Here is a 13,385-nt window from a genome sequence, read left to right on the forward strand (position 1 = left end):
AATCATTTGAAATACATTTTTAATTTTTGAAAAATCAATATGTAATCTACAAAATATTTTGTTACATGATTAAGGCCCAACCTGTTTTATATTTGTATTGACAGAATATAAAACCGTATTTTAAGTAAAACATAATAGTCATTGTTAAGGAAGGCCTTCTAACTGAATTTATAAGAAAAGGGGCTGTATCACAAGCACAGCTCTAGAATGAAGGAAACTAACATCTTAGAACTGTCTAATATATATGTCAGGTTGAAAATTCCAGCGCTTTTTTATGTACTGGAAAGTATCTTTTTTACATATGTTTTTTTAAATGGATAAACTCTTGTGATTCCCACAGAAAAAGGAAAGGTCCTTAAATTCAGATCTGTACAATTGATCATGTAATAATCTACCCGTGAATTCATCTACACAGTTAATATGATCCTATAACTGGAAAGGTGACCAGACTAGTCACAAACTGGTCAACTCCTTGGAAGTCCGCTCATTTGACCCCAAAATGGTCAAACTCACAATGGAGTCATCTACAGCAAAATACTAGAAAAGGAATATTTCCTCCCTTATTCCTTTCCTTTCCCTCTCCCCTCCCTTAAAAGCAGGAGTTTTTTGAAGATTGCTATTCTGGCAAGGGCAATTCTGCTTAATTTGAACCTTACCTGATTTTTCACCTAGAGTTCTGTAGTCACATTTGACCTCCTGCCTGTTCTGAGGTCAGAAGAATTGAGTAAGCCTCCCCTACCTACACGAAATGGTAATTTAATACTAAGCAATGAATATTTAAGGATCTTAATAGATATGCAAATTAACAATTATGCTGTAGCACCCTGCTGTTAATGCTATCAGCCTCTGCATTGCCATGGACACTCCGTTTGGGCTTTAGTCCAGCTTTTGCTATTATATTGTCAACTCTGAATCTTGAGATGTCCTGAGGCCCAGTGGCTTGTGAGTGAATAACCCTGGCAGGGAGGTACCCACAGATACTAGTCAACCTGTGAAGCATGAGGGGTGATTAAGTGGACCCTTTGCTGAATATATTTTGAGGTGTAAATCGTCATTAGGTTCAGCCTAATCAGACTATGCGTTCTTTGTGGGCAGGATACCACAAAACACTCCTAGAAAGGAATGGTAGTAATTAACCCAGCTAACTTCACTGCGACTGTGGGCAGCATCAGTTTCGGGCTGCCTCCACATTTGTTTTGAGCAGACTGAAGTCACTCTAGAGTGCGCCCACACCAGATGATAAGAAAAGATGATGGAATTTTTTTAAATGACATACACACATAGATTTGCCCTACTATACATCAACAGTGCGCCTCAAGCATATATTATAAGCAATGCATCAAATGAAGTTAAAAAGAGCAATAGCGGCCAGGCGCAGTGGCTCACGCATGTAATCCCAGAATTTAGGGAGGCCAAGGCGGGAGGATCACCTAAGATCACGAGTTTGAGACCAGTCTGTCCCACACAGTGAAACCCCATCTCTACTAAAAATACAAAAGAATTTCAGTCGGGCATGGTGGCTTTCGCCTGTAATCCCAGCTACTCAGGAGGCTGAGGAACGAGAATTGCTTGAACCCAGGAGGCAAAGGTTGCAGTGAGCCAAATCGCACCACTGCACTCCAGCCTGGGTAAGAGAGTGAGACCCCATTTCAAAAAAAATAAAAAATAAAAACAGCAATAGCCATTCCTTTCAACCATTACATTTTGCATTCTTTGTCTTTGCAGTAAAATAATGAAGAGCAATAAAATCTGCTGATTGATACAGACCATCATGTTTGTCTTAATCTGTTTTTGAACAGATTACAATGAATGTAATATAATATTAAATAAAACATATGAAATAAACTCTGTAGGCCAACACCTAAATGTTCTTTGGAAGAACATTACATCAGTTTTGACTCAAAACAAATCTAGCCAATAGAGAAAAGTATCTCCTTATTTAAGATTCAACATAAATTGAAGGTATATTAATTCCACATGGGGGAGTTTGTTTTTCGGACTAAAAATGATATTTGGAATATAAATTTCATAAATTTTAAAATTCTCACTTTTTACTGTAAATGCTAAAAGGAAATTATAAACAGAATTCTAAGTGCTAATGCTATTGACTTTTCATTAGAAACCAAACTATTATAGTCATTTACCTGACTCTGAAGAATAAAAATGTTGCCTCTTAGAAATCTGGGTAAAATAACCAAGTATCTTTCACTTTGCTCACCTTTAATGAAAAATACTCTAAATTAAGCAGAATTAGCATAAAATAGCTATCGTAGCAGAACTAGTATAAAATAATCATAATGTGATTTAGACTTCTACTCAAGAGAGGTGCATGTTCATTACAATAATACTTTATCAAAATACATCCTTGGAGTCTGTACTTTTGGAAAATAATATTCATACATTTTAAAAATTCATATTTAATATATAAATATGCTCACTAGTGTCCAATACTCAGATTCCATTTTGAAAGGAATCCTGCCAAGTGAAAGGAAGTATGTCTTAGTGATCCGTACTAAAATATGTAGGACAACAGAAATAGCTTCTTTGCAGCACAAACCAGAATACAAACACATTTTGAAAATAACGATACAGTAGGAGAGAGACAGGTACCAAATATAGCCAATTATTACTTAGCAATGTGGTAAGAAGATAGGAAAATAAGTAATTCAAAAGCACAGACACTTCCAGATCTACCTGTGGTTAAAACATCGTTCTACACCTAGCCACATTTCAGAGGCAAGCAAGAGGGAAAATTAAGTATTTTAGTTCATGTCTCCTTTGACTGCCTTACCCTCTGGTACAGGAACTAACCAGCAAGAAGAGATGGGAAAAAATAAAGACGGCAGCTCAGTAATCCAGGGTGCAAAACAATCAGCCACTGAGTAATCAAAACTCAAACTGGCTGCGGGGTCACACAACGAGTAACAGTGCCTTTGAGTTTCAACAGGAAGCTAAACATCATACAAACTATAAAAACATTTTAGATCAAGCCCCTAGGACAAAAGCATATGAAAAGCATAAAATACAGATTGTTCCGTTTTAGATCTAAGCCTCTCTAAACACAGCCATCAGACCTGTCCTAAAACCGCTATTCAGAAGTCATTTCCATGATACCGTAGCAGGGCTTGTCTGTGGTTTCAGTGAATTACGTATCTGACAAGTGGGGTGTCGTCATAAACTCTTGCTACTCCTACTGAGTTATGCAGTCACCAATTTTATCTGGGTCTTCTCCATCGATCTTAATCCACTTCTTTTCTATTTCCACCTGTTATGCAAAAGCAAAACACAGGCACCATTAACAAATGCAATACCACACTCGCACCTCTTCAATTTTATACATCCAGCACAGACTGCAAAAACCTCACCCTTTGGACACAGACACAGCCCTCTACCCTCCTGCAATAGCTTCCGAGTGTTGCACTCTGCTCTCTTTTTGAACAAGAGTCCCCCCAAATCCTCCCCGCCAGGGTCAAATCTTCAAGAGCACCAAATCTGTCTTCTAAGTCAAACGTAGTTTTTATAAAATGCATACAGAATACATATATTGAGAAAAACACAGATCTGGCTAGAACAGACATGTGATCGATTATCCCTCCCCGCTGGATGTATGGCTGTATCACATATCCGGCCACTGGCCTCCTGAGATTTGTAATATACCCAAAATTCTCTCTCTAACTGAAAGAAACCACCTTACAAACTATAGGTTGGTGCAAAACTAATGACAAAAACCATGATTACTTTTGCAGCAACCTAATAGTGAGTCTGCTGGGCCAAACCATCTGCTCTTCATCATTTTTGTCTCAGCTCAAATGTCACATCATTATGGAGGTCCTGCAGGACTATCCCAGAAAAAGCCCTCCAATCACTTTGTATCCTGTTACCCTATTTTAGTATCTTCTTAGAATTTTTCATTAGTTGAAATCATATTATTTATTTATTTATTTATCTACTAATTATTTTTTGTTTACCCCCACTAGAAACTATGCTCCATAGGGACAGGGACCTTGTCTCTCCATTCATACTGCTGTGTCCCTGCATGTGGAGCAGTATCTGGTACTTTGAAACCACAACAGATAATTACTAAATGGAAGAAAACATTTTGAAACTGCCACCAGGTTCAGATCAACTAGTAAATGCTATTAAAGCTAGAGATACTTTGTAAATTAATTTTTTTTTTTTTTTTTTTTTTGAGACAGAGTCCTGCTCTGTTGCCAGGCTGGAGTGCAGTGTCACCATCTCGGATCACTGCAATCTCCACCTCCCAGGTTCAAGCAATTCTCCTGCCTCAGCCTCCTGAGTAGCTGGAATTACAGGCATGAGCCACCACGCCCAGCTAATTTTTGTATTTTTAGTAGAGAAGGGGTTTCACCATATTGAACAAGATGGTCTCAATCTCTTGACCTTGTAATCCACCTGCCTTCCAAAGTACTGGGATTACAGGTGTGAGCCAACACACCCAGCCTTGTAAAGTAATTTTTAACTGTCCACTAAAACTGCACGAACCTGGCATATCCTGTGAATAGGAAAATAAGTATAAACGCAGTCTCCATGTGCACTGGACCCACATTTCAGTCACACATAATACTTATATACCTAGTGTTATAGGTCAGGTTCCCCAAGAAGTGGACGCTGAGATGGAGATCTGTGTGCAGAAAGTTTACTGGAGAGTGCTGTCAAGGTCAACACTCATGGGGAAGTGAGGCAGGAAAGGAAGCTAAATGGGCAGAGGGAGAAGCTGGGCTGCAATGCAGTCATAATGAAGGCTTCTGCCCAGGCTCTGGAGAGCTGAAGCTGGGCTGACCCTATAGAGTTAGCCCAAGTTGATGCAAAGGGGTCTGTACACCCCTGCATCTATTCCAGGAAGGAGGCGTGACCTCAGGGAAGGCAGCTATCTTCAGCCAGGGCAATTCCCAGCTGATGGGGAAATGCATACTTCAGTTCTGAAGGGGCTGCACGGGATAGCACTACCTATCTTTTTTTTTTTTTTTGAGACAAAATTTCACTCTTGTTGCCCAGGCTGGAGTGCAATGGAGCGAACCTGACTCACTGCAACATCCGCTTCCTGGGTTCAAGTTATTCTCCAGCCTCAGACTCCTGAGTAGCTGGGATTACAGGCATGCGCCACCACGCCCGGCTAATTTTGTATTTTTAACAGAGAGGGGATTTCTCCATGTTGGTCAGGTTGGTCTCAAACCCCCGACCTAAGGTGTTCCGCCCTCCATGGCTTCTCAAAGTGCCGGGATTACAGGCATGAGCCACCGCACCCAGCCCCCATTACTTTTATAATAGAAAAAGGTAACTGGCGGCCAGGAGCAGTGGCTCACGCCTGTAATCCCAGCACTTTGGGAGGCTGAAGCAGGCAGCCAGACATAAGGTCAGGAGATCGAGACCATCCTGTCCAACATGGTGAAATCCCGTCTCTACTAAAAATACAAAATAAATTAGCTGGGCGTGATGGCGCACACCTGTAGTCCCAACTACTCAGGAAGCTGAGGCAGGAGAATTGCTTGAACCCAGGAGGCGGAGATTGCAGTGAGCAGAGATTGTGCCATTGCACCACAGCCTGGGCCATAGTGTGACACTCCGTCTCAAAAAGAAAAAGAAAAAGGTAACTAGACCCAAACATAGACTTCTAAACAGATAGTCCAAAATAAAGAAAAATCCTGACTTACATTACTATAGTATAGGAGCCCCAGTTGGTATTAACGATGTCATGTATAATATCACTATTTTTAATAGAAATAAATGAGTAGAAAATCAGAATGGCATTAATCATTACTACAAGTCAAGCAACATATAGATTTTAAAAACTATTCGAGGGACATGTTCTCAGGCTGTGTCACAGGCAAAATTTAAATTTTAAAAAATAAAATAATGCTATTAGAAATCGTAAAATATTGCCCATATGAAAGTCAAAATGGAAACATAAATTCTAAACTGAACCACCTATCTGTAATGCATTGTTTAATTTTTGTGATTTTTGAAATATTTTCTAGTTAAAAAATACTTTTAGGCCAGGCGTGGTGTCTCACGCCTGTAATCCCAGCACTTTGGGAGGCTGAGGCAGGCAGATCATGAGGTCAAGAGTTCTAAACCAGCCTGGCCAACATGGTGAAACCCCATCTCCACTAAAAATACAAAAAATTATCCGAGCATGGTGGCACATGCCTGTAATTCCAACCACTCAGGAGGCTGAGACAGGAGAATCACTTCAACCCAGGAGGCAGAGGCTGCAGTGAGGCAAGACCATGCCACTGCACTCCAGCCTGGGCAACAGAGCAAGACTCTGTCTCAAAAATAAATAAATAAATAAAACTTAAAACAAAACCAGCAAGATATGTCATCATTTCAAGATACTGTGATAAATATGTGGCAAAGAATATCCATATAGCTACTAAACTTGAGGATAAGAAAGGAAAACAAGGTTAGAAACAGATGTACGTGTATGTCCTCCTTTAATTCATCTGCCTAAGAATTCAGAAGAGCTGATGGCAACATTTAAAACTACCGTAATACCAGGCTGGGTGTAGTGGCTCATGCCTGTAATCTCAGCACCTTTGGGAGGCCAAGGCAGGAGGATCACTTGAGGCCAGGAGTTTAAGACCAGTTTGACCAACATAATGAGACCCCATCTCTATTAAAAAATTTAAAAGAAAACTTAAAACTTCCATAAGCTAGGAGTGGTGGCTCATGCCTGAATCCCAGCACTTTGGGAGGCCGAGGCAGTCAGATCACCTGAGGTTGGGAGTTGAAGACCAGCCTGGCCAACATGGCGAAACACAATCTCTACTAAAAATACAAAAACAAAAAACAAAAACTGGGTATGGTGCCAGGTGCCTATAATCCCAGTTACTTGGGAGGCTGAGGTAAGAGAATCTCTTGGACCCAGGAGGTGTGGGTTGCAGGAGCCAAGATCATGCCACTGCACTCCAGCCTGGGTGACACTGTGAGACACCATCTTAAAAAAAAACAAAACTTCAAACTACCATAATAGAGTAACTCAGCATTTCCTAAAGCAAGCTCCACAGAATACTATTCCCCAAGATAGGGATAAGTGTTTTACATACGCATACCCAGATAGACAAGACACCACAGCCAATCAGTTGGGGAAAGCTGGGTTAATGAAGTTTAACACTTTTCTTTATTGCAGGACTTCTCAGCGCCTTTAACATTAATTTAGTATATGCATTACCCAACTTATTTTTCTCTTGGGTAATTATATGGGACATGTGCTCTGCAGCACACATTTTGAGAAATGGTATTCTATCTAACACCAAAACTTTTTAAATAAATATTCTTCTAAAACGTAGATTCATTTTTAATGTCTGTTTTTCACTGAGAGCTAAATTGTCAAGTGTTCCCAACATTCTACAGAATGGATGGGAAGAAGTAAGCTCAATGGTGGCCATCAAGTTTCCACAGCTGAGATCCTCTCTAGGGCAAATCTCACCACACATATACACACATACACACACACACACACACACACACAGTCACAAAAGACAGCAAAACAAATATTTAAAGCAAAATCAGGTGACAGTTCTGGAAGCTGTGGGATGTACCTGGATGTTGTAGCAAGCTCGCTGCTGAACATGTTTCTGTGGCTGGACATCACTCTCCACCCCCAGAGACCTGACCTCTGTCCTTGAGGCACAGGTGTCAGGCATGGAAAACTGAACGGTAGCAAATGGATACCAATCAGAGGGAATTTCTTGGTCTGATCCAAGCTCTAATTTGTATGACAGACAATGGGGATGATCAAGACCTTGAGGGAAAAAAAAAATCAAATAGTCAAAGTATTTTTATGGAATTAAACACTTCTCTTGAATATAAAAGGCACTCATCTCCTTAATACGGAATTGGATTAGCACTGCAGCAGTGCAAATTTCATCAAAACAACATACCATGAAAATCTACAATTTTGCACTAACTAGGGGGAAGCTGTCTGCAATTTTTAAGTACAGGCTTTAAAACAAGTATGACTTTATTACTGTTTTGAATAAGAATGGTAAAAGTTAAAAATAAACAAATAAAAAATATATGCATGCACAGATAAACTCCTAAAAACATTTTCAATTAGGAATATTACTATTAATTAGAAATATTACTATAATATTTAGCAGATTACATTAGTATATACTATAATATAATATCTGTTATACTAACATAATCTGCTAAATGTTTATGTTTAAAAATAATTACTATTAATATTTAATTTATATTAAACAATATAGTAATATTGTTAAACTTAATTAAGTTTTCCTTAATTAAAAGGTAAAAGTCATATTTATATTAAACATAATTTGGCTACAATGTGCTCAAGCCTGTACAAGCCACTTTTTCTTAGACTGAATAACATCTTATAATTATTATTCATTTTCTTACCATCTATTTATAGATAACTCAAAAATAAACTCCAGCCCAAATTAAGTCATATTATTTTAAAATTCTTATTTTTAAAAGTTAAACTTAACTTTTCAGAAAACATTCCAGACCAAGAATTCCTTTTTCGGTGGAACAAATTATTTTTCCTACTGTAATTCTCACTCATCTTTCCAAAATACTTTGACTGGAACAGCTATGCAGAGTAGAGATGGGCATATTGGCCTTCAATATTTTAATCTAATATTGATTTTCACTCAATTCAATTTGTCACTTATTCAGCATCCATGCTATGCCAGGCCAGGTTCAGTGCCAGATCCAGAGATACTGGATATACTCAAAGATTTTAGATGGGGGTGTGTGTGAGAGAGAGAGAGAGAGAGGGAGAGAGAGAGAGAGAGTGTGTGTGTGTATTATAAGGAAATGAAAAATATTTTCTTTGCAATCACTGTAGCAGCTTTACAAACGTTCTGTGATTCTGTTGCCTTGTTCATAGCATCTCCATATCCAATGTGGCTATCCTTACTTAAATAAATGTATCAAATAAGAGTAATTTCCAGAGGCAGATTAAATGACTGAAGCACTGACATAGCTGGAGAAAAGGCATTTCCATCTGTATACAGCTTTAGGCACAAAAACAAGAGTTTAAAGGATTTCACTTAATTCTTTTTTTTGAGACTTTTCGCTCTTGTTACTCAGGCTGTAGTGCAATGGCGCGATCTCGGCTCACTGCTACCTCCGCCTCCTGGGTTCAGGCAACTCTCCTGCCTCAGCCTCCTGAGTAGCTAGGACTACAAGCACGCACCACCATGCCCAGCTAATTTTTTGTATTTTTAATAGAGACGGGGTTTCACCATGTTGACCAGGATGGTCTTGATCTCTTGACCTCGTGATCCACCCGCCTCAGCCTCCCAAAGTGCTGGGATTACAGGCATGAGCCACCATGCCCGGCCGGATTTCACTAAATTCTTAAAAGATAAATTGCCTTTCCTTCCATACAACCTGTTTCTTGTAGAGAGACTAATAGGATTCTAAGGCTGTAAAAAGCCTTGAGAAGTCATCAATTAATTAACCAACAGATGCTCATTAGCACTTACAGGTAGGGTAGGACAACAGTGGCCTCTGAGGTGCCCTTAACAACCCAGATCACTGCAGGCAACTGGTAACTTCATTCTCATACACACACACCCAGAGAGATTCCATACTCCATTATTCTTTCTAGTCCTCTGTCTGCAGTGAGGATACAGTAAGTTCATTTATACTTCATGCAGGCACTCTTTCAGTCTTGTTATGGCAAAGTGGTTAAGGCTAAGGTACAAATTACTTACGTCTCCAAACTTCAGTTTCTCCATCTGAAAATGAGGATAACGAGGATAACCTGAACCTTATAAAGGTTGCTGTGAGGATTAACCAGTTCATAGGCATACAGAACTGAGGCAGTAGCATTCTATATCGGTATAGATGATCTAGACATATTATTTTTCAAAGTGCTATTCAGTTCTAAAGCCAGTATTATTTAATTACGATAATTTTGCTAATATAGGGACTGTGAATGCTACACATTCAGAGTTAAAAATGATACTAGAGATGATCTGATTTGATACTCACACTTTATAAGAAAAAACTATTTGGGGAAATTTTACGATGAAAATCGAAGAAAAAAATTAAACCCATGTTGAAGACTTAATGCTCCAAAAATTTCAGAAACAAAACCTTTCTACTCGCTTTTCTTTAAAAATGGTAAAAGAAAGCCTTTTTCAAGTTTTCTGGCTTATTTTTTATGGCTTTTGAAAATGCTAAATGCTCTACAGCATTTAGTAACACACTCCTTCTCCAAACTTTGTGCTCCATAGGGACAGGTTTCAGGTCTGTCCTTAGCACAATGTCAGTCATGTTTGGGGCTTAATGGATATTTGTCAAATTCACCCATTAATGAATAAAAGATAGAGAAAAAAATCCTGTTGTCTCAGTGCTGACCACCAGGGGGAACTGTCGAGCTTTGGTCATTGTTCTCTCAACATAATTCCTTTTCTTAGGACAGGGAATGTAAATCACAAAATCTTAGGTCTAGCTGTTATCTGTTCCTCTTGAACCAAAATATTTTACATCTGAAACTAAATTGTTAGAGGGCCGAAGGGAATGAATGGCAAGAGGATGACAGAAGTGGAGGAGGAGAAAGCAACATGTGCTGATGACAGGGCAGAGAAAAAAAGAGAAAAAGAAAAATTGGGAAGTTAGAGGTAAATACATTTAATCAATCCTCCACCTCTCTCATCCCTCTTTCTAATTTTGTGCCACTATATACACATCCTCTGGCTAACCAGCATCCTCATTTGTCTTCAGCTGTCTTTCTTTGTTTCTCTCTCTCTCTCTCTCTCTCTCTCTCTCTCTACCAGCCCATCAAAGCCTAAGCTCCTCTACTGTCCTTGACACTTTAGTATGAAGTCTGTGAGCTACTGCCTCAGGCAAACCTTTGTTGTAAAATGAAAGACTTGCCCACTATTGAAGAAATACTAAGCACTGACAAGCTGTTAGAAGAGACATTAAGGGACCAGCAACCCTCCCCACCTTTCCAGAAATCACAGGTAAGTGATTTCCCCAATAAAAAAGGTCAGTCCTGATCCCTCAAATTCCCAGGAAGGAAAACAAAAACAAAAAACGGTTTCATAAGTAGAGTATAGACTAGTGGATATATTCTTGCCAGGTACGGTAGCTCACACCTGTAATCCCAACACTTGGAAGGCCAAGGCGGGTGGATTGCCTGAGCTGAGTTTGAGACCAGCCTGAGCAACTGGCAAAACCCCATCTCTACCAAAATTACAAAAAATTAGCCAGGCATGGTGGCACGTGCTGTGGTCCCAGCTACTTGGGAGGCTGAGGTGGAAGCATAGCTTGAGCCTGGGCGGTAGAGGTTGCAGTGAGCTGAGATCTCATTGCTGCACTCCAGTGCTGAAAGTGAAAGATTTAGGAGTAAATTATAGATACAGGGAAGTTGGGAAAAGGTGAGGGATGCTGAGCAAAGGCAGTGGCAGTAAGATGCAAGGGATGGGTAAGTGAATTCAGAGGAGGTGAAACCCCATCTCTACTAAAAATACAATAATTAGCCGGGCATGGTGGCAAGTGCCTATAGTCCCAGCTACTCAGGAGGCTGAGGCAGAAAATATTTTTCTTTCTGTTTCCATTTTTGAAGTATTTTTTCAAATAATGCAAGTTTCATTATTTTTTCAAATAATGCAAATAATTCTAACTTAAAAAGAATAAAATTGTGAAGAGCTTTTTAAAAACTTCACATTCTCTAAATGCACAACTGATCTAAAAGTCATATAGAAAAATAGAGATGCATTCTGAGATCCTGCTGTTCTAAATGTGTTCCTTGGGCTAGATGCGTTGGCATCACGTCAGCACTTGTCAGAAATCACAGTATTCCAGATCCCATTAGCTCAGTCAGAATCCACATTTTAACCAGGTGATTCCTGGGCACACACAAGTTTGAGAAGCACTGCCTTAGGACAGATTTCCCCTCTGCTCCAACCTTATTCTTTCCATACTTCTCAAGAGGCAAATTAGCTTATAGCCTGCCCTGGCACCCTTTCACTCTGCATTACTCTCCCCACCCCCTTAACAGAGAAGCCTGGGGCAGGGCCCTATAATCCCAGAAATGTCCTGCCCTAAGCCAGGCTCACAGCTGCACCATGCCCTCTGGACTCCACCTGACACAGCCCCACTGCATTTTCCCTGGGCCTCCTCTTTGTGCACAGACCTGATCTCAATAAAGCAGCTGTGATCCCAAAGGATTTGTTCAGTGAATTATCACCGTGTAATTGACTGAAATGCTTGTAAAATGTTCTGTGTGGGCCTGGTGATATGACAGTCTTACAAAAGAATTCCTGAAGGCAAAGATCAAGTCCAGCCAGTTTCTCTGGAAATGTCCATTCTTGTCATTGTTCTTGGTGAGCTCCATTGCTAATACTCATGGGAAGTTGAGCACGGTGGCTCATGCCTGTAATCCCAGCACTTTGAGAGGCCAAGGTGGGCAGATCATGAGGTCAGGAGTTTGAGACCAGCCTGGCCAATATGGTGAAATCCTGTCTCTATTAAAAATTAGCTGGGTGTGGTGGCATGCACCTGTAGTCCCAGCTGCTCAGGAGGCTGAGGCAGAAGATTCGCTTGAACCTAGGAGGCGGAGGTTGCAGTTAGTCAATATGGTGCCATGGCACTCCAGCCTGGGAGACAGAGCAAGACTCCATCTCAAAAATAAACACTCACGGAGAGCAATAATAGAGCTCTAGAAGACACAAGGATACGCAGAGCAAGAATGATCCTTGCCTAGGGGACCAGGTCAGTAATTCCAAACTCTGGCCACATGAGCCTTTATAAATATCAATAACTGGGCCTCACCTTCACAGAGCCTGATTAGTAGGGTATGGGGCCCAAATATGGGTATGTGTTTGAAGTTTTAATGATGCTAACATGAGGCCAGGGCTGGGAAACAGATTTTAAAAGGATAGATTGTGAAAAGAGCCCAGGCTATCTCAGCTAATGGCACCATTTGACTATTCACCAAAGTCAGAGCCCCTGAACTTGTCCCATCCCCTCCCTTCCCCTCATGCCCATAGAGAAACTATCATCATTTGGGGGCACCTCCTCTGAATTCACTCACCCATCCCTCACCTCTCACTGCCACTGCCTTTGCTCAGCATCCCTCACCTCCTCCCAACTTCCCTGTGTCTATAATCTACTCCTAAATCTTTCCTCTGCACTGCATGCCAGCCTTTCTGAAACGAGATCTTATTCTGTAGCAGTCATGCCTGAAAACAACCCTGAGGACCTGGTGACACACAAACTTCACATCCCACAGCATGACCCACTGGTCCTAACACACTGGTCTCTTCCCCAACCACTCCCTTGGCTCTAAAACTTAGGCAAGATTCCCCACATACACACCTGTGCTTCTGCTGTTTCTTTCTTTGATGGAAACTCTGTTGACTCTCCCAGCCATCAGC

At 40.4% G+C, this 13,385-nt stretch overlaps 1 protein-coding gene across 5 annotated transcripts in view; it reads right to left on the bottom strand.

Moving 5' to 3' along the window:
- The window catches only part of STON1 (stonin 1), a 63,923-nt gene continuing 50,538 nt past the window's right edge, over window positions 1-13,385 (bottom strand). For 4 of the 5 annotated variants that reach the window (XM_035271473.3, XM_035271472.3, XM_008980718.5 and 1 more), the window contains 2 exons: window positions 7,563-7,765; window positions 3-3,265 (listed from right to left, as the gene is read on the bottom strand). In XM_035271473.3, coding sequence (XP_035127364.3) covers window positions 3,191-3,265; window positions 7,563-7,765 — 278 coding nt within the window. In that variant the 3' untranslated portion in view covers window positions 3-3,190. 5 annotated transcript variants of the gene reach the window in all.

This window comes from Callithrix jacchus, chromosome 14 (genome assembly GCF_049354715.1).
Source record: "Callithrix jacchus isolate 240 chromosome 14, calJac240_pri, whole genome shotgun sequence".
NCBI classification, from domain to species: domain Eukaryota; kingdom Metazoa; phylum Chordata; class Mammalia; order Primates; family Cebidae; genus Callithrix; species Callithrix jacchus.